General features: G+C 49.5%; 2 protein-coding genes and 1 long non-coding RNA gene across 10 annotated transcripts in view; 2 read left to right on the top strand and 1 right to left on the bottom strand.

Annotated features, from left to right (window-relative positions):
• RBL2 (RB transcriptional corepressor like 2) overlaps positions 1-2,656 on the top strand; it is a 48,927-nt gene extending 46,271 nt beyond the window's left edge. For all 6 annotated transcript variants that reach the window (XM_040982704.1, XM_040982708.1, XM_040982709.1 and 3 more), the window contains one exon: positions 1,303-2,656. In XM_040982704.1, coding sequence (XP_040838638.1) covers positions 1,303-1,473 — 171 coding nt within the window. In that variant the 3' untranslated portion in view covers positions 1,474-2,656. The remainder of the gene's footprint in view (positions 1-1,302) is intronic.
• A 63-nt stretch (positions 2,657-2,719) lies between these two features.
• Positions 2,720-11,426, bottom strand: LOC121158086 (AKT interacting protein). 3 transcript variants are annotated; one of them, XM_040982712.1, is made up of 10 exons: positions 11,327-11,426; positions 8,882-8,995; positions 7,739-7,944; positions 5,202-5,266; positions 5,019-5,119; positions 4,518-4,606; positions 4,340-4,438; positions 4,143-4,250; positions 3,592-3,652; positions 2,720-3,460 (listed from the first exon to the last, which is right to left on the bottom strand). In XM_040982712.1, the coding sequence occupies exons 2-10, from the start codon at positions 8,921-8,923 to the stop codon at positions 3,353-3,355; spliced, it is 879 nt and encodes a 292-aa protein (XP_040838646.1). In that variant the 5' UTR covers positions 8,924-8,995; positions 11,327-11,426; the 3' UTR covers positions 2,720-3,352. The 3 variants fall into 3 exon arrangements, with proteins under 3 accessions (XP_040838646.1, XP_040838645.1, XP_040838647.1); XM_040982711.1 differs by lacking the exon at positions 11,327-11,426 and adding an exon at positions 11,130-11,236; XM_040982713.1 differs by lacking the exon at positions 11,327-11,426 and adding an exon at positions 11,130-11,236 and having other exon boundaries at positions 2,720-3,457.
• LOC121158087 lies at positions 3,458-5,562 on the top strand. Its single transcript, XR_005884137.1, has 2 exons — positions 3,458-3,537; positions 4,232-5,562. It is a non-coding gene; the product is annotated as an uncharacterized LOC121158087 (long non-coding RNA).
• Positions 11,427-24,185: the final 12,759 nt, after the last annotated feature.

Below are 24,185 nucleotides of genomic sequence, written 5' to 3'. Positions count from 1 at the left end.
GTAACACCACAGTGTTTGATCGCTTAGTGAGGAAACTCACTTGTGTCCTGTACTTCATTACCCTTTGGGAGGATTTAAACAAATGTTAAGAGCAGCAGTGTAAACCAGTAAATGTTTCTGCTTTTCTTCAGCATTCACACACTCCAAAATCCACCACTTCTAGCTTGTGAGGTGCATGGCCAAGAGGGCCAGCATTGTCGTCATGGGCAGAACTGCATACAACACTGGCACCCAAAATTGTAGCTGGTGTGTGTCCCAGCTGTTCTACTTGCAATCCCTTGCTCAGGGCCCAGGAAAGCAGTGCTTGGGAGACCCACATAAAGCTTCTGGCTCCAGCCTGGAGCAGCAGTGGCTATGCAGGTAATCTCCTTTCCATAAGCTGTTATACAAAAGCAAACTGAGACGGCTAATATGCTAGTTCACTCTGTTAATGCTAAAGCCGGCAACTGTAAATGAATTCTACATTCCCACCTAGCCAGCAGGGCCCTAACCGCGTGAGGCCACAAGCTGCCTCCCAGTGTGTATCAGCAGGAGGTTCAACCAGAGCTTAGACTGGATGGCAGGAAATGCGTTATAGGATACAGTGTCAGGCAGCTCCTTATCCACGACATGAAATGCCTGCCCCCATTTACGTATATATATTTGTAATTCCTACTTAAGTATTACACAGTTCTAGAAATGAGTCCCTTCCTTGAAAAGAGTCCCCACCATCCTTACTCAGAACAGAAATAGTGGTATCCCTGGAAGAACAAGTATCTTGGGCACTGGGTGAAACACTTGGGCACTTAGGTTTTTTTCTGGAATAAGATTCTGTAAGAAAATGTCCTGAAAACAAAACCCTCTAACCACACAAACCATCGGAACTAGCACTAGTGATTTTAGCAACGAACAACGTTTAGTGCAAGTCTACTTAGGGAATCCAGACTTAACCGCTAATGAAACCCCAGTTGGGAAGGTGGGCTGAAAAATGAACAGCATTGGGCTGAAAAAAGGACATGTAAAAAGAAAATACACGTATGCTCGTTATGTACAAATGATTAAATAGGGCATAGCAACCTCACGGGTGCACTTGTGCGGTGCAGAAATGCACACAAAGTCATCTGTAAAGAATACTCTGCTTCACTCAAACAGGCACTGGCTGTGGCTCAGGGTGAAGCTGGGACAGTAAGTCAGAATTTTCTCTATAAAGTTGCTCAAGTTCTTTGAGGTAAATTGCTTAACTCTTTTGAGGATTTTTTTGCTTTGTACTCAGATATGTTAGCATTTAAAATACTGTTTTGTTTTGTTTTGTTTTACCACCAGAGACTGAGAGAAATTAACAGCATGATACGAACAGGAGAAACTCCAACTAAAAAGAGGGGCATTATTTTGGAAGATGGAAGTGAGTCACCTGCAAAAAGAATCTGCCCAGAAAATCACTCTGCCTTACTACGCCGTCTCCAGGACGTGGCTAATGACCGAGGTTCCCACTGAGGTTAGTCTCCGCTTAGCAGCGTCATTAATGAGTGCTGCTTGAGGGATCCCTTTTCAGCCAATCAGCTGCAGCCTGTTGAGACATGGGGGGGACAGTGAGAAGCTGACCGACTCCATCCAACATCCTGAGGATGTTCCTACTAGTTTGAACCAGAGCTCACTGCTGATACTGCTTAGAGTCCAAAGCTGGATTGTCAGCCCTTTGGCACAGCCTTTACAAACACTGCCAGGAACAGAGTGTGCTCAGCCGTGGGCATCGGAGGTCTGTCGGCATGCCGCAGCAGAGGAACAGTCCTAGAGCCCTGGGCAGGAGTGAGAATTCCGCATTGCTGAAATAGAAAACAGGAGACTCCCCACATTCAGAGGGGCCAGGCTTCTCGACCCCTATGTGCACTTCCTCCCCGTCCCCCGAGGTGTGGGGTAGTGTGAAAGGCACTTGTTCAGTTGTGCAATGTGTGAACCTGTACAAGCGGCAGCACTTTAGGGCTGTGAAATGCATGCTTTTTGTAACCTGGTTTTGCTGTATGTTTGCGATGGCACTTTTTACAATGTAAACTTTAAGTACAAAGCTTTTAGACTAAAACATTCAATACTTTCTTTAAATGCTTTTGTACTTTTTTTAAACTGTCAAAGCCCCACTAGCTGCCTTTTGGGCATTTTAAATTCTCCAGTATTCCACCATGTTAGGGATGAGATGGCTAAGCAAAGATTTTTAAATCAAGTTAGACTGATGAGATTAATATGGGAAATTTTAAGTTCTTCCTTTGGGAAGTAGCTGTCCAAAAGACGTCTGTTAAGGGGATATATTTTAAAGTCTGTTTGGGCATATTCCTAGCAGTATAAAGAAGTTGGAGAATTTCAGTTTATTAGTACACAGTGCCATTTATACAAATCAGAAAATGTTATTTAACATCTACTGAGTTATCTGTATATATCTTTATTAATCACTATTGTTCCAGCAAGTTTAAAGTTGAATTAATCTTATTAGGGAGAAAAATTCAATTGTAAATTGAATCAGTATAAAAAAAGTTACTAGGTAACTTCATAATGCTCGAAATACGGAACTCCCACTATTCAACTAGAATAGTGTTCTACAAAAATATTTATAAAGCCTCTCCAGATACTTCCTGCTATGTAATTTTATATGAAAATAACTATTTTTCAATAAAGCATTTATAAATTAGTCTTGTTTAGTCATACTGAGAACGGAGTATTCAGTGTCCTACATAAATGACAAGGAATGATCATTTATTGATTTATTTTGTCTCTACTAAACACATTAGTCATTCATCACTTAAATATCTGACATCGTTAGAAACCGTTTAACACTTTGTCTCCCTCCTGCCATAAAAATACAGTAAGTAGTTTGCTTTTTAAAAAACCAACTATGAACAAGTCTCTGACTTCCTCTCATCTACTACACTTCGCGGGGACAGCAGTTTGTGGCTCAGTAAGACAGTAGGCTGAAGATGAATTCCAACCATCTTCACTCCACAGTGCTGACGCCTGCCACCTGCTCTCTGCCTCGACAGCCAAGACCGCTGGCTTTGGGACTATTCAATAGTGTTGAAGTCTGTTCTATTAGTTTACATGAGTGCAGCTTACCTTTAGTATTACAGTCAGAAAAATACTTAAGCCTCAAGGTCCCCAATCATTTGCAGTACAGACCTAGATAACGGCCCCAAGACACTTCTGACAGAAGTAATGCTTACTGAAAGAGGTCTCCAAAACCCGCGTGAGCCCTACAAGCCCGTGGGAAACACTGCTGTCCAGTCCTTGTGTGCACAGTTTACTCCTCAGGCAGTCCTCTGCCACTGGCCAGCTGTCACAAGGTCAGAGTCCAGCAGGAAAGTGCGTGGTGCACGGGATTCACCATCTTCTAAGTTGCTACCGGTTTTTCTTCTTTACTGAACGGCTGTACTGATCCGGGCTTTACCCACGACAGGCCAGCAACGTGAACACTTTTATTGTGCTGTTCTTCAGGCTGCTTCCAGGCACAATCCAAAACAGACCAAAAAATAAGGGATGAGAAGATCTCACAATGAATACTTACTTGTCAAACAGGTATCTGTATGGGATCAGTGGTTTCCAGTGAAGATACCGTGGTCATCTACTTACTTTCTGTGTTAGCATCTTCTCTCTGGCTTCATCATGTATAGAAGGATTCCATGGAGAAAAGCTTAAGGGAGAGAAAAGTGAAAAATCTGTATAGCATCCACTTTACTAATTCCCCTAACAATTTAATCAAGAAACACTTTTTGAAAATTATTTTTTAATCAGTTGTCAAGATGTATGTTTTAGACATTATCGAAGTAACTTCTCATAACCGCATCTCACGTGTGGATTAAGTGCCCCTCAGCCGCTCGTGTACTGCTGAACATAAGGAAAGCAAGGCCAGCAAAGCCAACCACGGCTACAGAGCGCAGAGGCCGTGCTCTCGGCCCCAGCAGACCCCGAGCCCCACGCCCGAGCAGCACAGCCAGCACGGCTGGCAGGGGTCAGAGTGGGCAGAGCAGCCTTAGCAAGCCAGTCACTAAGTGCTTGCCCTTGGCACAGGGCAAGATACAAAGCCTTGAGACAAAAGTGGTAGGCTGACAGATTAGACCAAGTTCTTCTAAATTCTGGAAGAGCCCACCTGGAGAATGGAGTCCAGACGGCACACCGCTTACCTAATTGCATAGGGGTCTTCTATTTTAGGTTGGTCAAACAAATGAGCAGTGCACACCTTCACACTGTCGACCACTTTACTTTTAAACAGCTGAACATCTTTTTCATACCTGTGTTGAGAGCGTACATGGAAAAATTATCAACTTGATCTACTCTGCATTTTCAAGTTTATCTTAATAACAAAGCAAAAGTGACATACAGCACTGCAGCCTCTGGGTTTAAGGGGCTTGTCGTGTCGATCTTGTAGAAGACTCTCCTTGCATACATCAGCACCTGCCAGATACGATTGTAGTTCCGCCTACAAGGAAGCAGCATGGCTTGAGTCCTGAGGCCTCCCGCCATCTTACGTCACAGCAGCAGCACACTGTCTTACTGACCTCCACTTTGCAAACGCTCTCTTCACATCCAGTTCACCTGAGGTGGGGTCCACTAGCGGGTGGAAGACGGGAATATCAAACACGAGGTGCTGCAGGGAGAAGACACATCCTTTCACAGGAAGCTCTGAGCCCATGAGCGCCACAGACGGTCACGAGGGCAGCCCGGGGCCAGGCGAGGCACTCATGGCACAGAGCTGCCAGGGTGCACTGCCAGCTCCTTGCACCTTTCTCCTATAGCATTCAGTTCTGCCAAGGGAACAGGTCAGTCCCTCCCCGGTGCACAAGGATCACCAGGCCTGCTTCTAGCCTTCCCCATGCACCCTGAGCCCAGAACTCGGCACAGCCAAAGGCAGGACAGGCAACATCACACACAAATCCCCAGCGGAGACAGTGGGGAGGGCAAGCATTTTAGAGCACCAATCAGTGATCGCTGGGTCAGGAGGATGGAGAAGCCCGCCCGCTCCGGTCCCACAGGTGGGGTCAGGCCGTGGCCCTACGTACTGGACAGTCCCCATCGGGGTAGTTGTCAGGGATGTAAACTGTAAACTTGAACACGCCGTCCTGGTAGAGTCCATGCCGTATGAAGATCACTCCAAACCACACTGCAGGAGCAGATGGAAACGGGGTCAGGGTTTAGCTCAGAGCAGCCCAGTGTGCTACAAACAGAATGAATCCTGGTCTTACTTAATGCGGAGTGGTAAGACGGCTGCACGTACACACCCGGGAGCTTCTGCTTCACGACCAAGGTGCTACGAGGAAAGCGGCACACAGTGAGCTGGCACGGACGCGGTGAGCCCCGTGTGCGTTTGCTGAGCCTCGGGGGCAGCCGGTGCTCGGGCCGCCCCCCCCCCCCGAGTCCTCCTCCTCTGACCTCACAATGTCTGCACCAAGAGAAGGCTACCCGGCCCCGTGAAGACATTAAAGCCCGGCGCGGACCCCCAGAGCGTCAGGCTTCCCTCCCAGACCCTGGCCTGCAGGCTCCTGAGCAGTGCAACTCCATGTGCACATGCTGGACATTAAATATGAAATAAATGCGCATGTAAAATTTGAATAGCTTGTGGAACTGATCTCACACATTTAGAAACACTTTAAATCCAATTTGGGGGTAATTAAGAAAAATGAAGGCTCCAAGGACTTGCTGTCCCTTTAATGTCAGATGGAGTCTGAGGGCAGTGCTGGGATCTGGGTGCTGAGAGATGGCGTCAGCATGGAACTGCCAGCTGGACTGCTCTCAGGTTCACCCCCTACTCAGACACTTGAACTTGGGAGCAAGATACAGGAGGCCAGCAAGGTGACACAAAACTCACTGGTTTTCCTGAGACCCAGGTCCCCCTCAGCCACTCTGTCCCGTGTTCCTTGCAGCTATGAGCCCAAATGGGCAAGGGGCTGCAACCAAATCTCTGAAAGAACAATGTTTTCAACCAAGGGCCTTAAAACACTTCACCCTCCTCCGTCCTGAATGTTACTGAAGCGGCTTATTGGGCCTTTTCTGTTTTTATCACCTATTTACCATCGTGTTTATTTTTAATGACTTTTAAAGTCACTAAGAATCAGCATGTCAGCGGCAGCACGGTTGGCAGTCACATCAATCAAAGTTGGTCAGAAAAGGCAATTTTGTGTCCTAATACACAGCAGATTCAGTCTCCACAGTGGAAGCCTGTCCAGCTCACTGCCCAGCTCAAACACAAGGCCTCCATTATAAACAAAGCTACAAAGACCTCTGCTACCGAATAACCCCAGCCCCTCTGACCATTCCAGCACTAACGCTGGGGGTGACGGGCATGGGGACTGTGTCAAACACAGATTTAGTTTATATTCATTTGAAAGGCAGAGAGCCAGGGATTTTCCATGTGCTGGCACATTTCCCAAATGCTTGCAACCACCAGGGCTGGGCAAGGCCAAAGTCAGGACCTGAAATTCAGTCTGGTCTGTGTCTTCCATGTGGGTGGCAGGGGCCCAGGGACGTCAGCCATCACCTGCTACCTCTGAGGGTGCATACTAGCAGGAAGTGGACTGGAAACACAGGCACTCTGATAAGTTGCTCTTTGAACGCCCAAATCCCTTAACCACTATGCTAAATGTCTGCCCCAACAGTAGTTTTACATTAAGTTCATAGGGGCCAGCCTGGTTTGCAGCCTGTAGGCCAGCAGCTGACATGGGGAGCGCTGGTCCAAGTCCTGGCTGTGTGCTTCCTTCACAGCTGCCTGCTACTCTGCCTGGGTAAGCAGAAGTCCTGGGCCCTCCGCCACCCACGGGGAAGACCTGGGTGAAGCTCCTGGCTCCTGGCTCCAGGCTCCAGCAGCAAACTAGAGAGTAACCAACAGGAGGAGTCTGCCTTTCAAATAAAAACATAAAAATTTGAAGTTCACATACCCAAGCTTCTGTTCTTTTAATAGATCATTAAGTCAGACTGCATCCCCAGTGACAGGCTGTCAGAGCCCTGTGTCGTCGCTCTGAGCACTGTGTGCACGGTCAGGTGAAACCTGGGGCTCCGTGGGCGCTGTGACTAAAGCCGTGGCTTACCCGGGGCTCCCTGTAATTACCTAGTCCTGTCCGAAAGTCTTATCAACTAAGTCACGTCCCTTCTAATGACAGACCTTTAAATATATGATGGCAACCTGAATAGGTACTTGAATTTCCTCTTCCCCGAGCCAGGAGTTTCACTTCCTTCAACTGTTGACTCCAAAGGTCTGCGATCCTGACCCCTCGCTCTCTGGGGCCAGGATGCCTCCTGCAAGGTGACAACCAACACAGAGCAGTCCTCCCGCGGGGTCTGACCCAGGAGAGCGGCATTGCTGTCTCTCCCCTCTGTCCTACAATGATGACCTACTAACTCTCCAGGAAGTGACCTCCTGCGCTCACAGCAAACAAGGTCAAGAATTAAGGTCCTGATCTGCCACATGTTTTTAATCTTACTCTCTTCCCCCCTCTTGCTCTGTAAAGCCACCATGGAACTTAAAGAACATCCACCTTTAAGTCTGCTTTAGCCAACCTCTAAGTAAACATGAGAATACTGTAGAAAGGATATTTACAGAACACCAGCCAGCTCTAGGCAGAGGAAGGCCATCCACCAGCCCGCGCCTCCAGAAGTCTGACGTTTAAGGCCCATGCTGTAGGGGCTGGGGGTGAGCTTTCTTGCCGCCATTTACTGAGCTCACCAGAATAAGTTTCATGTGCACTGAGGTTCCTGGGTCATCTAACCCAAGAGTTTGTTAACTTACAACTCTGCCAAGAGAGAGTACTCCAGGTAGAAGGGTCCGTAGGAAGCATGCGTGCCGTTTGTTGACTGCGCTGCGGGGGCGGGAGATGTAGGCTTCGTTATGGGCAAAGCATTCTTGGGGATAGAAGGCAGCTGTTTTCTTGAGGCGGCTCGTGGAGGACTGGTTTTCGCGTCCCCTGTCGAGGTCTTTTCTTCACCATCAGATCGCTATTCAAGGTGAAGGTGTGAAAGTAGTTGTCAGGGTGACTTGGAAGTCACAGGAGTAGGGGTCAGCTCCAGGACCTGCAGGCTGCAACTGCTCTTGCACAAAGACACACTCATGCTGATCAAGACAGCCAGATGGTCGTCTGGCAGGCAGACCACGCAGACAAAGCCCAAGCTACGCTAAAACGTCAGGAAAACCCTTGGGGTTCCTGCAAGAACACCCCGTGAACACTTACAGGATCAACTCAAACAGGTCAGGAAATGGCTTTCCTGGCGCCCCACCCACCCAAAGGTCACTGAGCAGTCAGAAGCCTGCAGGAGCTGGGAAGGGGCCCCTTACACCTCAGGGCTGTGGCAGGTGCCTCGCTTGCTGACTGCAGGAAGTCCCTGCCGCTGCTAGCACCTGGGGACAAAGAATGCAGCTGCCGAGTCCCCCGGGGCTGATTCCATGTTGGCCCTCATGGATGTTCCTATGTCTGCAGTGTTATCAGTGCAAAGTATCAGACGAGCTGATAGAAGAGTCCGGATTACAGCTCCTAGGTGGTACCTAGGCTGTTATTAAATGTGTAAGCACTGCATACCGTGTGCAAAGAAATACAACTGCAACATTCTCTCAGAGGCTAAGTTATAGGTTATGAAAATCTTTTTTGGTTGGACTCTGAAAACTCAGCACTGCTCAGGTCTGACCTGCCTTTCGCAAAGCTGCTCTAACCACAGGAGTGGGACTACATGGACGTGTCAGACTCCACCCCCAGCCTCTTGTGACCTCCACAACTGTTTCCACCTGTCTGAGCGACAGTAACTGATGAAATTACTGTCTTCTAAAAGGCAGGCCTGTGCGGATCACGGGTGGCCTGCACGTGTGGGTCAGTCTAGCCTCCAACCCGAGCCTCTCCGAGAAGAGAAGCGGCCGAGTTCCCTGCTCCTTGACTGCACCTACTTTGCGTACGGAGCTTGTAGACATGCTCCACAAAGGGTTCATCACGTGGGCTCCAAGCAAAGACGTTCAGTGGCGTGGGTCATCAAACTCTCTTGTCCTCTTCGTTCGCGTCACCTTAAAACATGGAGAAACACACAAACACCCAGCACCCAGTTAAAACTAGACCAGCACCCAGTTGAAACGTCTCAAATGGGTAGAAACTAAATCTGATACCCGAGATCCACTATGATGTTATATAACCCAGGTTATACAAACCCAGGAAAATGTCTTGAGGCATCCACAGTTCCTGCCTGTACCACCCTCCTCCTGAATCCCGCGCCCCTCCCTCCACCCGGACACGTTCTGGCTCCAATTTCCATCCCGCCTTTAGATGCCTACAAGAACCCAGGCGCCAGATCCCTGGCCAGGGATTCAGAATACTGTGGCACTGCAGCTCACCTGTGGTACTCAGAGTCAGAAGATACAACATTTGTGTCACTGGCACGACAGGCTCATTGTGCACTGGAGAGCCACACACCCACACACAAAGCAAACCTTCTATCACTGTTCCAGGGGGTGAGAACAAATGAGAGTCACAGTGGCTGGTTTGAGAATGTCTTCAGCGAATCATCTCAAGTATAGATGATTCACTCCGGCAAAACTAGCAGCGGAGGAAATGAGCACCAGGGAAGACCGAGCATCACCACGTAGGTGAGGGTCCTTACCAAGGCGCTACCCATCTGAGCTGCCAAAACTCTGCAGACTGCATGAGGCACTTAAGGAACTGCCACACAACAGACGAGGAACACACATTTCCCAAACACAAATCTCCCACGGGAGGCTTCAAGTCGTGTACAAAAAAAAAAAAAAAAACCACATTTCAGAGGTCACCAAGTCAGCGGGACATTTACTAAAAGCGCAGGAAAAGCGGTCAAGCTCTGCCGCTGTCGGCACCGCAGCCTGCCCGCGCCGGCCTGCACTTCCCTCGGGGCTCCCAAGGTCAGGGGCAGAGGTCCTCTCCTCGGAATTCCTAATCACACCAAACAGCGGGCAGAAAGGGTGAAGCCCCACCGCATGCGCCTGGGCACCCACTACTGAACACCACCCTGTACCAACGGCCCGAGCCGGCAATCGCTGGGAGCTCCGTGCAGCCCATGACATCATGGGCGAACCCCAGCCTGTGCCTGCTGTTGGCATTTCTAGAAGATAATACCACCCAGTAATTAAGCCAGACGAATAAGGATCCCAGTTCTTCCACTACCATCTTGACTTCTATCGCCCCCCCCACACACACACGGGAATCAAACACGAGGGGCATTTTCCCTGTTTGGCCCTAATGAAAACATGTTTTAGCTGAGGATGAAGATTGGGCTGGAGGGGGGCGCTCCATACGGTCCTCTCCCACGTAGCGCGAGTTCACCGAGCCACAGCAGTCACCTCGAAGTGTATGCTCCTGGTACTGAAACCTGTCTCCTTTAAGGAGCCTGTAAAGCTCACCCCAGTTCTGCCTACCTGTTTACGCGTGATGGCTTTTTAAAATGTTAATCCAGTGCTCCCAGCAGCAACCATCAAGCGCATTGTAGCCGTTTGGGGGCATTTAGCCTGATGTAGACATGATATGACATTCCAGCAAGAGTGACAGAGCTTAACAAGCCAGTCTCGTCATTAAGCTACAATTTTTGATTTTCTGCTCGTTGGCCCCAGAGAACAAAATACGTCGCCTGCCTTTATGGCCCCCGCATCCTCAGCCTGTGCGTACCCAGCAGAGCCCAAGCTGGCACCATAGCACTGCTTTTAATACATTGTACCCAAGCAAGCTGAAGAGATTGCACATTAAGGGGTGACGGTGTAGAACCCAAAGGCCTGGGGCAGCCGGTTTGGACGGGCACCCTCGCCAGGGGCAGAAACCAGTCTCTGAGCACGTAGGGAATCTGGACAAACCTGTCTCAAGGTGACGCAAGGCGGGGGCCCAGTGCCGACCTTACAGCTACCTCCCGGCGGGGCTGGGACCCCGAGAGCCTCTCCCGCGGGAAGGGCTGAGTGTCTCGGGGCTCCGCGTCGCCCACCCTCAGCCAGCCGGTCTCGGACCCGGCCAGCGGGCGCCGCGGACTGCGGGAACTCCTCGGCCGCCGACGCAGCAGGTGCCTGCGAAAGGCGCACAGGTGCCCAGCCCCGCCCCCGTGTCCCAGCGCGGCCGCCGTCGTGGAGCGCCGGGCCTGGTGACGCCGGCGGCCCGGGCTCAGGCACTCCGCGACCCTCGCGCACCTACCAGCCAGGCCTAGTAGGGTGTCTCGCCCCGGTGCCTTCGATGCAGAGGTGGCGGCGGCCGGCGCGATCCGACAGCATCTCAGGAGGCTGAGCCAGCCCGGCCCCTGCCCGCGCCGCGCCCCGCCCCACCTCCTGCCTCACGCCCCGAGGCCCCGGGACGCTTCCGCCCAGCCTCCAGCCGCCCAGTGGCTCCCGCACCTGTCCATCAAGTACGTCCTTCCGGAGGCGTTGGGACGACAGCAGTCCCTCCTGCCAATCAAATCCGGTCATCTCGGGTGGGGCTGCGGCGGACCCGCCCCTTACGTAACAGCTCCCAGGGGGCGTGCTGTCCATCACGGAAGTGTGGGTCCCGGGGGAGTGATGGGCGGAAACAAACAAGCAATTGGAGGACGCAATTGGGCGCGGCGTCCGCCAGTCGCCATGGAGACCCGCCCCGGAGGTCGGTGCCCGGCCTGGGTCTGGAGGAGAGGCAGCCTCGGGACTGAACCAGGCGGGGCCGATGGCGCCTATCGGGTGGTCAGCGCCGGTCAGGGGCACCGCCGGGGCAGCCGTCAGCCCCACCTGTGGGCCAGTCCTGGCGTGTCCAGTTGCCCTGCTGATTCAGGCCCCCCCCCCGGACCGTGGAAGGTCCTGGGTTGGGTTTTGTTTTCCAGCGACACAGTCCTCCACGGGGATTTGGGATTCCTTTCCCACATCCGGGCCGCTGCCACCGAGAAGCCTTCCCACGGGGCCTATTTCATACCAAATGAAAGCGAAGCCCAAGCCGGGCGTTCCAGGCACAGCCCGTTCTGGCCTCGTTCCATCTTCCCATCCACTTAGGCTCGTCTCTACCTCCTAGACCTGTTCCCTGTAGGATGCCCCACCAACCATCCGACGCCAAAATCCTAAACACACTGACCAACAGTGGCTGCCCCCCTTCTCTAGACGCCAATGGTCTTGACACCGCCCAATTTCTTTACAGTTAGAAGAAACACTCTGACCCGGCGATTTGTCGAGTTTTGGGTTAATGCTCAGATTCTAGTAGAAGACTTCAGTTAGGGAGCGCTCTGTTTCCTCTGTTAACCTCAAGGGTCGGTTCTGAAATTCAGTAAACAGTCCAGAGACGCGCCCTTCTGTCCACCGTGGATGCGTGCACTGGGGACACCGCAATACCCTCAACACTGGATTCACGTTTGTAACAAGGAAACCCTGGTCTCTGGCCACAGCCCTGGTCCACATCCTTCCCCACCCCAGGTTTTCTAAACCCATTCAGAAATCTCTCCAGCTCAGACCTATCCCCTGAGCTTCAGATCCAGCCATGCCCTGGCACTGGATACCTCAGACACACACCAGTATCAGAAGGCTTCCAGCTGCCCAGGTCAGAAAACCCCAAGGAGGCTCCCACAGCTAGAAGGTTGCCCTGTCGGGGAAGAGGACAGATCAGTCATGGTTTTCCTCCAATCGGCAGGCATTGGGCAGAGCAGTGGTAAGATAGTTGCCACTGCTCCAGACAAAGCTAGTGTTTGGGAAAATACAAAGCATCCCTGTCTTCCAGGGGTGATCTTTGTTGTGCAAAAATGCCATTTTCAGAGGCTCCCTGGAAGAAATGCCCATAGATTTCATTGGTTACAGGGGGCAGGCCTTTGGTCCAGCAGTGAAGACACAGCTGGAGGTGCCCACATGTCAGTGCCTGGGGTCAAGGCCCTGCCGCATTTCTCAGCCCAGCTTCCTGGTCACATACACCCTGGGAACAGTGGCGATAACTCAGGTACACAGCGCCCTGCTATCCACGTGGAGCAGCAGCATTGGGGTCAGGGCTCACGTTCAGCCTGGTGCAGCCCAGGTTGTGGTCATGGCTGCACGCCTTTATAGAGGTAGACTAGCAAAGGGAAGCTCTTGGTCTCTGTCTACCTTTCAAGGAATTCAGAAATCATTTTTTCAGAATGAGTCACTCAGTCTCTTCCCATAGCCAAATGGGCATGGAACAAGGTGGCTGTGATGGACTTGGGCCACTTCAGTCCTGGGAGAGGAATGGTCGCATTGGTCTTCCGAAACATCCCTCAGTGTGGAGACTGTAGGGGCGCAAGGGTGGGAAGCAGTGGGGACACCAAGGCATAAGCGAGAAGGCGGAGACTGGGATGTGCTCCAGATTTCCAAGCCGAATGTCTAGGACTTGACCGTGGATTAGAGGATGAGGGGGAGGGGGAGTAATGAGGCTTGAGCTGCTGGATGCTGGCTGTGAGGCAGCCCACCCAGGTGAGCGACCCACGTCTGGGAGGGTGGGAAATGGGGTGTGTGTGGCAGCAGGGAGGTGCTAGTTGTGCTTCAGACAGGTGCTGATTGTGGGATAGCTACAGACCCTGCTGCTCTCATCTCTTCATCAGCAACAGAAGCTCAGTTTGTTGCAGTCAAACCCTTCCATGGGCCCATCCATTCCCCATGGGGGTAGAGACCAAGCTCCCTACCTGGCTGGGGTCCTTGGAGGTATGATGGGAGTCTTTGCACTAGATCCTACCTTTGCTTTGGTTATTCTCTCCCCAAAAGCTCAGCTCTGGGCCTGGCATGACAGCCTAGCAGTTGAGGTCCTCACCTTGAATGCACAGGGATCCCATGTGGTCATGGATTCTAATCCCAGTGGCTCTGCTTCCCATCCAGCTCCCTACTTGTGGCCTAAGAAAGCAATCGAAGACGGCCCAAAGCTTTGGGACCCTGCACCTGTATGAGAGACCTGGAAGAAGCCCCAGGCTCCTGGCTTTGGATTGGTTCAGCTCTGGCCATTGTGGCTGCTTGGGGAGTGAATCATTGGATGAAAGATCTTCCTCTGTGTGTCTCTTCTTCTGTATCTGACTTTCCAATAAAAAATCTTTAAAAAAACATGGGTTGTAGACAATAGAATCACATATTTTGAAGTTGCACAGTGTGCGTGTAATCTCTCTGCAAAGCCACCAGGACACAGTAGTGTCTCCTTCCTGACCGCCTGCTGCCATCTCATCACCTCCCAGTAGCCCCACCATAAGCACTGTAACTGAATTCAGCTTTCATCTCCTGCCACCATTCATTTGATTTTGGAATTTGGCCCCCCAAATCATGCAGGAGTTTAATCTTGATTTTAACCATAGCACCCTTTCTCAATGGGTAGCTGAAACTGTGCAGAGAACCCGGTCAACCGTGGTCAGAAGATACTAAAGTGAACATTCCAGAAATCAGCAATTCATGCATTTTAAATTGCATGCTGCCGAGTGTGATCAAATCCTGCACCAACCTGCTCTGTCCCAACTGGGATGTGACTCATGACTGTCCCACATAACCCTGCCATGTACACAGCCCACTCGCTAGTCACTTGGTAGCTCTTTGGGTTGTCACACAATGTCACAGTGCTTGTTCACGCAGCCCTGCTTCACTTGGCAAGGACTCAAAAGGAAGTGGGTGGTGATGCTAGCAATTGTACTGCAATGATCATTGTTTTACCTTATTATCGTCCCTCTCAATATACTTAAGTTGTAAATTAAACTCAACCCTAAGTTTGTACAGTTAGAAAAAGCCTTGCATAAAGGTCTTGATTCTGTCTGATTTCAAGGCATCCACCGGGGGTCTTGGTACACCAGGCACTTGGTGTACCAGTGGAGGGGCAGAGGAAGCTCTTATAAATACTCGGCAAAGAAGGATGGAAACAAAGTCAATTTGAAATGGCAGCCCGCACTCTCCCAGATTCTGCGTGGGAAAGTAGTTCATTGTGACAATCAGGATGATTTTTCTTTTCAAATGAAAATGAGGAGGCTGTTTCAAGTTACCGTTTCTACAAGACCATCACAGAAATCGCTGAGAACAACTCACCTCCACTGAAGGATGGAGTTTTGCTGGCTCACTAAGTATCAGTAAGGCAGTAACCAACTCCAGCCATCTGTGGGCCTCTGGAAAGTAAGTTACAGAGCCATTTAGAAAGGCTGGAACAGGAGGAAGGGGCAGAATGAGAGGTCAGGGCGTACCTTGACCGTACTAGAGCAACATGCCTGATGCAGGTGGCTCTGCAAGGGAAAGGAGGTCCTAGCTTGTGGTGCCAAAGGCTCATAGCCAGGACTCCCTCCAGCGCCATCATCTGGAATTCGGTGATGGTGGATTTTTCAGACGGAGTGCCAAGGTGGCACAAAGCTCATGTGGTAAGAGTGCTGCTGTGTGGGCCCGGCGCGGTGGCGCAAGTGGTTGAGGTCCTTGCTTAGCACGCCCGGGATCCCATATGGGCGCTGGTTCTAATCCCGGCAGCCCCGCTTCCCTTCCAGCTCCCTGCTTGTGGCCTGGGAAAGCAGTCGAGGACGGCCCAAAGCTTTGGGAACCTGCACCCGCGTGGGAGACCCGGAAGAGGCTCCTGGCTTTGGATCGGCATGGTATCTGCCCGTTGCGCTCACTTGGGGAGTGAATCATGGGACGGAAGATCTTCCTCTCTGTCTCTCCTCTCTGTATATCCGCCTTTCCAATTAAAAAAATAATAAAAATAAATCTTTAAAAAAAAAAGGAGTGCTGCTGTGTGTATTTCTGTGTATGTGAACGTGGGAAATCCATTCTAACACCTTGATTGGACCCCATCTCCTTCCAAAGGGCCCAGCACCAAATACTGCCACTAGGTTATGTTCCCACCTTCTTAGGACCATTGACAGACTTTGGGGCTGTTGGGGGACATGCAGTATCCCAAACAGAACAGTTGGTCACAATGAGTGTGTTTTTACATGCATTGTCTCAATGCATCGGTTCTCAGACCCTTTTGGGGGGGACGTAGTTTCCCATAGACCTATCCCTGGTCCACACCTTGCCCAAGATATGTGAGATGATTAGCCAACTGGACATTTGCTAATGGTAGTGGAGACAATTAAATCAATACCACAACTTGTGACGTGTAAAAGTTAAGATGGAAGTACTGCTGTGGACCAGTATATTTCTTGAATAACAGATTATTTTTTAAACGGGTACAGGATCCCAAGGCTTTGGGCCACTCTCTATTGCTTTCTCAGGCCACAAGCAGGGAGCTGGAAGGGAAGTAGAGCAGCCAGGACACGAATCAGCACCCATACGGGGTCCTGGCAGTGGCAAGGTGAGGACTTTAGCCACTAGGCTACTGTGCTGTGCCCCTTGAGGAAGGACATTAAGTATTAGTCCTTTAGCTAACTAGGGTCCTCAGATGTGGCAGAAACCAGCCATTTTGAAGAATGAAGTCTTGGAACGGCTCAAGAGCGATGCTTTTTGCCCTCAGCGGTCATGACAGTCTTTGCCCCATAACCTCATGGATGTCTCCCAGGCTTTGCCATACAACACATTTGCTTCCCTGCTGTGTTCCCAGCCTTGAGTGGGTGGCTGCAGACAACTGCACTGCAGAATGACGTCAGAGTGGCTGATAGAGCAATGTGAATATTTATGCCTTAGCAAAAAAAGCAACCAATATAAAACGCCGCTGCTCATGCAGGGATGGCGAGAATTGATTTCCTCTTAGAATCAAGCAGCATTTTGAATGTAGCCTGCCACTACAGATCAATCCTGCTTCTCGCTGTGTCCTGAGATCACACCACCTGCCACAGGGCGAACCTCTTGACTGGCGTGGTTGATGGCACCACACCTTACTCTATGGTTTAAGGTATTTGGAAGGAGGATACAGGCTTAGGGTCAGTTTTAGGCCTCAGGAAATGAAGCCCAGAAGGGGAGGGGGAAAAAAAGCACCAGTCATTCAGGGAGTCCGAGGCAGGGCCTGCCAAGGAAGGACCCTGTTCCAAGCCCTGGCACCTCCCTTTACTCGTAACAGATAGGCAGATACCTCTAACAGTTCATGGAAAGTCAAATTAAAAGACTGTTGAAAAAAAAAAAAAGCTGTTGATTTTTTTTTTGCATTGAACATATTGTCCATAAACTTGAAGATCCTGTGATTGTACAAAGATTTTTTTGGCACCAAAATATATTTGCCCTTTAATTCCAGATTCCATGAAGTGTTACAAGTTTTCCTGTCTGAAGGATGGAGGACCTCGGTCATGGGACACTTACCCAAAGCAGATGTTAGTCACCATTGCGTATTACAATATTTTGGTATGAAAAAGTTGTCATGAAGGAAAGTAGTATGCACGGAATTTAGACTCCACAAGAGTTAATGTTTCCCCCTATGTCCTTGTCATATCTTCTTCCAAATGAATCACTTAAAAATAATTGCATTTAAAAGCGAATTCCAGGCACTGGGAGCTAATTCTGTCAAGTTAAACTGCAGAACAATCTGGAAAATGCACAATCCGGGAGTGAGAGACCTGGGAGGGAAATAGTGGGTTCCCCCGTCTTGGGTTACCACTCCCATGGGAGGGCACGAGAACTAGGACAGGGGCTGGGGTGGCTAGACAGAGAGGCACTCAACACCAAACCGTGAGGGCTTCATTGTTGAGCTGGTTAGATGGAGCTAAGCTTCAATGCCAATTGCCATGTACGAGAGCCAAATGGGATGTGGGACAGACTGGACTGGTCTGCTACACATACTGGCAAACCAGGGTAGGGGGCGTGCCTGGTGGGGGTTAGTGTGGGTCGCTCCAACTAGGCTGCAGCTCCCACTGGTTTATGCGAGGGCTGAGTATGGGCTGTGCAGAACCAGGCTGGACTGCAACACCCATTGGTTCCAGTGGAAGTCAGGGCTGAAAACAGAACCAACCCAGCAATTGCAACCACGAGCTGATCAGGGCGATGAACTGTGCCGGGCCCTGTACTTGCTGGTGCATACAAGAATCTGGTCTGAGAACACCTCTGACTAAGTTTCTTTTGAGATCTCCAACTGAAATGCTGGACTCAGAACCCTAACCATGAAAGGACAGAAGATGGAACAAGTTAATCAGCCACCTCAGCTACTGTTGGCAACAAAATACTGGGCAAATAGAGATGCTATGATGGATAACGTCAATCAGTGGATTTTGACGACCTCATCATGGTTGGAGAGGCGAGATTGGCAGCAATTCATAACTGTTGAACTATCAAAACCACTTGGGCCAGTATCTCAGAGCATGCCCCACATGCGGGACTTGGGGTGGGTGGGAAACCGGGTGGGGCTTCTCCCTCAATATCCCCCTTTACCTCAAATACATGAAGGAAACAATATGAAAATAATCATTTTACCCACTTTCCTGTAGCCCTTGAACCTTTTTACCCAAATTAACTACGTAAAGATTGTCAAAAAAAAAATTCCAGGACCCAGCACAGTAGCCTAGTGGCTAAAGTCCTGGCCTTGCACGTGCCTGGGATCCCATATGGGCACCAATTTTTATTTTTTTCCTTTTTTAAAATTATATTTGACAAGCTTTACATAGTTAATTAGGGTAAAAAGGTTCAAGGGCTATAGGAAAGTGGTTAAGGCTATTATTTCCATATTGTTTCCTTCATGTTTAAAGGGGGGTATTAAGGAAGAAGGCCCACCCAATTTCCCACCCTCCCCAGGTCCCGGATGTAGGGTATGCTCCGAGGTTCTTGCTCAGGTGGTTTTGATAGTTTACTAGTTATGAATCGCTGCCAATCTTGCCACTCCAAGCAAGCACTATGAGGTCTTTGAAGAATCCACTGATTGACATAGTCCATCATAGAGTCTCCGCGTTTGCCCTGATTTCGCTGCTGACAAATAGCTGAGATGGTTGATTGACCTGTTTTGTCTTCTCTCTTTTCTTGGTTAGGGTTCCGAGTCCAGCATTTCAGTTGGAGATCCCAAAAGAAACTGAGGTGTTCTCAGACCAGATTCTTGTATGTACCAGCAAGTACAGGGCCCAGCACAGTCCATCGCCCTGATCAGCTCGTGGTTGCAATTGCTGGGTTGGTTCTGTTTTCAGCCCCGACTTCCACTGGAACCAATGGGTGTTGCAGTCCAGCCTGGTTCTGCCCAGCACATACTCAGTCCTTGCATAAACCAGTGGGAGCTGCAGCCTAGTTGGAGCGACCCACACTAACCCCCACCAGGCACGCCCCCTACCCTGGTTTGCCAGTATGTGTAGCAGACCAGTCCAGTCTGTCCCACACCCCATTCCACCCCAGCCCCTGTCCTGGCTTTCATGCCCTCCCATGGAAGTAGTAACCCAAGAGGGATGAGCCCACTATTTCCCTCCCTCCCAGGTCTCTCCCACTCCCAGATTATGCACTCTCCAGATAGTTCTGTGGTTTGATTTGACAGAACTAGCCCCCAGTGCCAGCTTCTGCCAGCTGATGCTGTGGCTAAGCCCAAACAACCCTCACCCACTCTAGTTTTGTTTGCACCAGTAGGAATAATCCGCCCAGCCTGGCTTTTTCTTGATCTAGTCCACATGAGGCTCACAGGTGTTGTAGCCCTGCTTAGTCTCGTCTGTCCCCATCCCAGCTCACGCTCTCCAGTGGGAGTAGCTGTCCAGTAAAGGAACCACCCCTTGCTCCCCTGCTGGCTCTGCCCCCTCCCTTCCTTGTTCTCACGTGTGCTGGTTGGGTGCTGCGGTCACATCCAGTACAGGCAACCTCACCTTGGCATTCCGTATTGTGCACTAGTCTTTGTTGCAAACGAACCTGGCTTGACCCACACTGTTCTGGTTCTCAGATTCGCCAGTGGGTGACGTGGACAGGTTCAGCCTGGTCTGCCCCTGATCCATGCCAAATGTATGCCAGTGGGTAACTTACCATGGCCTGTTCTGGGCTGTTTCCTATCATGTTTCTTGTGCTTACCTGCTGGGTCTGTGTCCTGCCGGAGGAGTTGCCCAGGCTCGTCCATCAGAACCTCTCCAAATGCCAGATTTTGCACATACCAGTGGGTCCATGAGCCAGCCCTACTCAGTTCAACTCCTGTTCTAGCAGGAGCATTGGTTTTTTTCCGAATGGCCTTCAATCCAAACTGGTCCTTGCTGTTGGATATTTCAGCCCAGCCATGGCTCGTCCATACCCACATATGGCTCACACATGGCTCAGTAGGGGTTGAAACCTTGATTGGCATCAATTCTAATCCTGGTGGCCCTGCTTCCCATCCAGCTCTCTGCTTGTGCACTGAGAAAGCAGTTGAGGATGGCCCAAAGCCTTGGAACCCTGCACCCACGGGAGAGACCCAGAAGAGGCTCCTGGCTCTGGCTCACCTCAAAGCTCCAGCCATTGTGGCTGCTTGGGGAGTGAATCATTGGACAGAAGATCTTCCTGTTTCTACTCCTCTCTGTATGTCTGACTTTGCAATAAAAATTAAATAAATCTTTTTAAAAAATGAATTCCAAGTTGGCAGAATAGGGTAAGGACACATTATATATATATATTTTAAAGATTTGTTTTTATTGGAAAGTCAGATATACAGAGAGGAGAGACAGTAAGATCCTGCGTCTGATGATTCACTCCAAGTGATTGTAACGGCTACAGCTGAGCCAATCTGAAGTCGGGAGCTTCTTCTGGGTCTCCTACATGGGTGCAGGCTCCCAAGGCTTTGGGCCATCCTCGACTACTTTCCCAGGCCACAAGCAGGGAGCTGGATGGGAAGTGGGGCTACTGGAATTAGAACCGGCGCACATATGGGATCCCTGTGTGTGCAAGGTGAGGACTTTAGCCACTATACTATCACACCAGACCCTAAGGACACATTTAAACAGATAATCATTAGCCACGGTGAACCAGAGGGCAGGAAATAGAGCACTTCGACAGCAGAGGGGTTCCTGGAGACCGTGGACACAGGGAAGGCCCAGAGACAAGGCATTGGTGTTGCAGTAACCAGATACCACAGAAGTAGTCAACAAGCAGTGATTGAGCACCACTGGCTGCCAGAGCGCCACCTACTGCCAGGTGAGAAGGGGAGTTCACCAGGAGCTCAGGAGGTGAACCCAGGAAAAGAACTCCCATCCTGCTGACTTGTTTAATTTAGCCAGGAGCAGACAAAACAGCAGACCCCAAGCAGACCATGCAGGAACAGGGTGGATTTCACAATCCAGACCCCGACCAGTGCCACATTTTGTGTAGTGTGACAAAGTTTGTGGGACTGGAAGGACAACAGCAGACTGTACTTGCACTAAGCCAGGGACAAACTTATTTCTGGCTCAGTGCCTTGCACTGATCCCACAGTGAAAACAATACAGATTTGGCATCATATAGGCTCTACCCAAAACAGGTCTGGGTGGCCCCTAGACCTAACAGCCAGCAAGCAGCTCCAGACCTATACCAGTGCCACATCAGGTGCCATTTTGTACAGTGAGGTCAAGCCTGTGGGACCGGAGGGACAACAGTGAGCTGTGTATGCGCTAAGCTGGGAGCAAATCCACTCCCTACTCAGTGCATTGCATTGGTCCCACAGGGAAGAAACCCAACTTTGGCATCCTATGGGTCCCACCCAAAGTAGATCCAGGTGACCCTCAGACGTAGCAATGAGCAAGTTCTAGCAAGATCAGCACCACAAACAACCCAGTGTTTTAGGATACCTAGTGTTTCCTTAATCACCAGGAATTGCTTGAACTGGAAGTGGAAGTAAGGTCGTTCAGGCCAACAATGCAGCCACAGCATGGGATCGCAGGAGGGGGAGAGCCAGGAGCTGGGGCTACAGACCGTGGTGGAAGCCTAACACGAGAGCCCAAGTCGGAAACTCGCTGGAGGGAGTGGCACAAATGACTACAAAGAACTGGGTAACAAACAGTGAAATCAAACTGTAGACCTGTGGGTGACACAGCTTAGAAACCTGCTCTAAAGGAGAAGAATCTGCTAACCTCAAATACAATGACCATGAGCAAATGATGAGACAGAGGCACAATGAGTATTGAAGACTCCCCTGCAAAGAAGCAAAAGCCTTTGCCAGTCTTGGAGTTGGCTGAGGAAGACATACAGCAGTTCAAGGAATTTAAGGAATGTGCCACACAAGAAATAGTAACACTGAAAATCTAGCAGGATTAGAAATGAAGGACACGATAGAGCCAATTAAAAATTCAGTGGTAAGCCTCAACAATAGAACGAGGCAGAAGAATTTCAAAATTGAAAGATATTTCTTGCTATAATGGAGAGACAATAAAAAAGCTGGAAGGGGAGTTGGGTTGAGCTAAAAAAATATTCAAGAAGTCAGAGACACTACTAAAAAGACAAAGTAGGAGAGCTATGGGCATTCCAGAAGGTGCAGAAAGAAACTGGGTTTAAAGATATATTCAATGAAATAATAAATGAAAGCTTCCCTTATATGGGGAAAGAATTAGGAAATAAGACACAGGAGAGGCATAGAACTGCCATTAGAATTGGCCAAAAGCGATCTTTACCATGACACATGATATTCAAGCTCTCTTAAGTCGAACATAAGGAAAAGATCCTTAAATATGCACTCAAAAAAAAAAAAAAACAAAACCAAGTGACATGTAGAGGAACCCCATTCAGATTTACAGCTGACCTCTCAGGAAACTCTACAGGCCAGAAGAGAATGGAGTGATATATTCCAGATTCTAAAAAGAAAAAATTGCCAGCACAGAATCTTACCCAGCAAAGCTTTCCTTTGTCTTTGAAAATAAAATTCTTTTGCAGTAAAGGAAAGCTCAAAGAATATGCCTCCTCCATACCTGCCCTATAAATGATACTTAGAGCTGCTCTAGCTGCTGTAGCTACTTGGGGAGAAAAGGAATGGTACCTACCAAAATCAAAGACCCATGTGGAGAACATCCCAGTAAAATGACAACAGAAAACTAAATCAAATAATGAACAACCCATTGCTAAAATGACAGGACCAAATTACCACCTATTCATATTAACCCTGAATGTAAGTAGATTAAACTCAATCAAATGTCATTGATTAGTGGACTTGATTAAAAAAGCAACACCCCCTAAAAAAAAAAAAAGCAAAATCCATCTATGTTTGGCCTACAAGACACATCTCAAAGCTCAGCAGAAACCATCTTTCAGATTGATATTTTTGTTTTTACTATTATTCCAAAGTTCTCATTAAATTCTTCACTGACTCAGATCATACAGAAGCAGCATTTTCTTCAAGAAGGCTCTTGATTTTCTATTTCTTCAACACATTAGTCATTCAGTAGAATGTCAGTTAACTTCACGGCACTGTAAGTTTCTATTTTTCTTCCCATTGTTGATTTTGTTTTGTGGCTTTTAATTGGATTTAGTAACAGACTATCATGTCCAGATGAGAGAATACAATGCAGTGTGCATCTCTACTTCCAGATCAAAGATGGACTCCCAATGAAACTGTTACCCAGGTCTTAACAGGATGCTGGACTCCACCACTGCCCATGCACACGATGTCAGAATACACTTTAAGAGCAGAATGATGGGCTTATGACAGCTCAGGAAGGACTATACTATTGTAGAGGGGAAATCAGGAGGGCGAGAAGGGATTTGGGGAGAGGTCAAGGGAAATCCCAGAGTCTATGGAACTGTACCATAAATATGAAAAAAAAAAAAAAAACCACAATAAATTCCAACTGGCATGGTGGAGTAACAGCTAAAGCCACTGCATGCGACACCAGTATCTAATTGGGTACTAACAAGTGTCCCAGTTATTTCACTGATGATCCAGCTCCCTGCTAATGTGCCTGGGAAAGCAGAAAATGGTTCAGGTGTCTGGACCCACATGTGAGACCTGGAAGAAGTTCCTGGCTTTGGATAACTCAGCTTCAGTCATTGTGGCCATTTGAGCAGTGAACCAGTGGACAGAAGCCCTGTCCTTCTATTTACTGTAATTCTGCTTTTCAAATAAAAATATTAAAAAACAAACAAACAAACAAAAAACTCCACACATCACAATAGATGACAGGGCAGACACTTAGCTCAGTGGTCAAGATGCCTAATCCCATAGCACAATCCCCAAGCTTGCTACCCAGCTCCAGCCAGACAGCAGCTTCCCCACTCACACAGCCCCTGGCCTGAGGACCTGGGCTCCGGACACCTGGACTAAGTTCCCAGCTTCCAGATTCAGCCTGGCCTCGTCTTGGCCAGACGCCTGGGGAAGGAGCCAAGGAATAGGAACTCTGCCTCTCAAACTTAGATAAGCTGCAATCATAATGACCTTCAACCCTGAGTGCTTCCATGTGCTTCCAAGAGCAAAAACCTTGTATGAACTGATGGCAGTCACACCTAGGGACACGCATGCTGGGACTGTGCTGGTGTGTCT

This window comes from Ochotona curzoniae, unplaced genomic scaffold (assembly GCF_017591425.1).
Source record: "Ochotona curzoniae isolate NIBS_2020 unplaced genomic scaffold, NIBS_Ocur_1.0 contig_3622, whole genome shotgun sequence".
In the NCBI taxonomy this organism is placed as follows: Eukaryota; Metazoa; Chordata; class Mammalia; order Lagomorpha; family Ochotonidae; genus Ochotona; species Ochotona curzoniae.
This window is presented reverse-complemented; position numbering and strand designations above follow the sequence as displayed.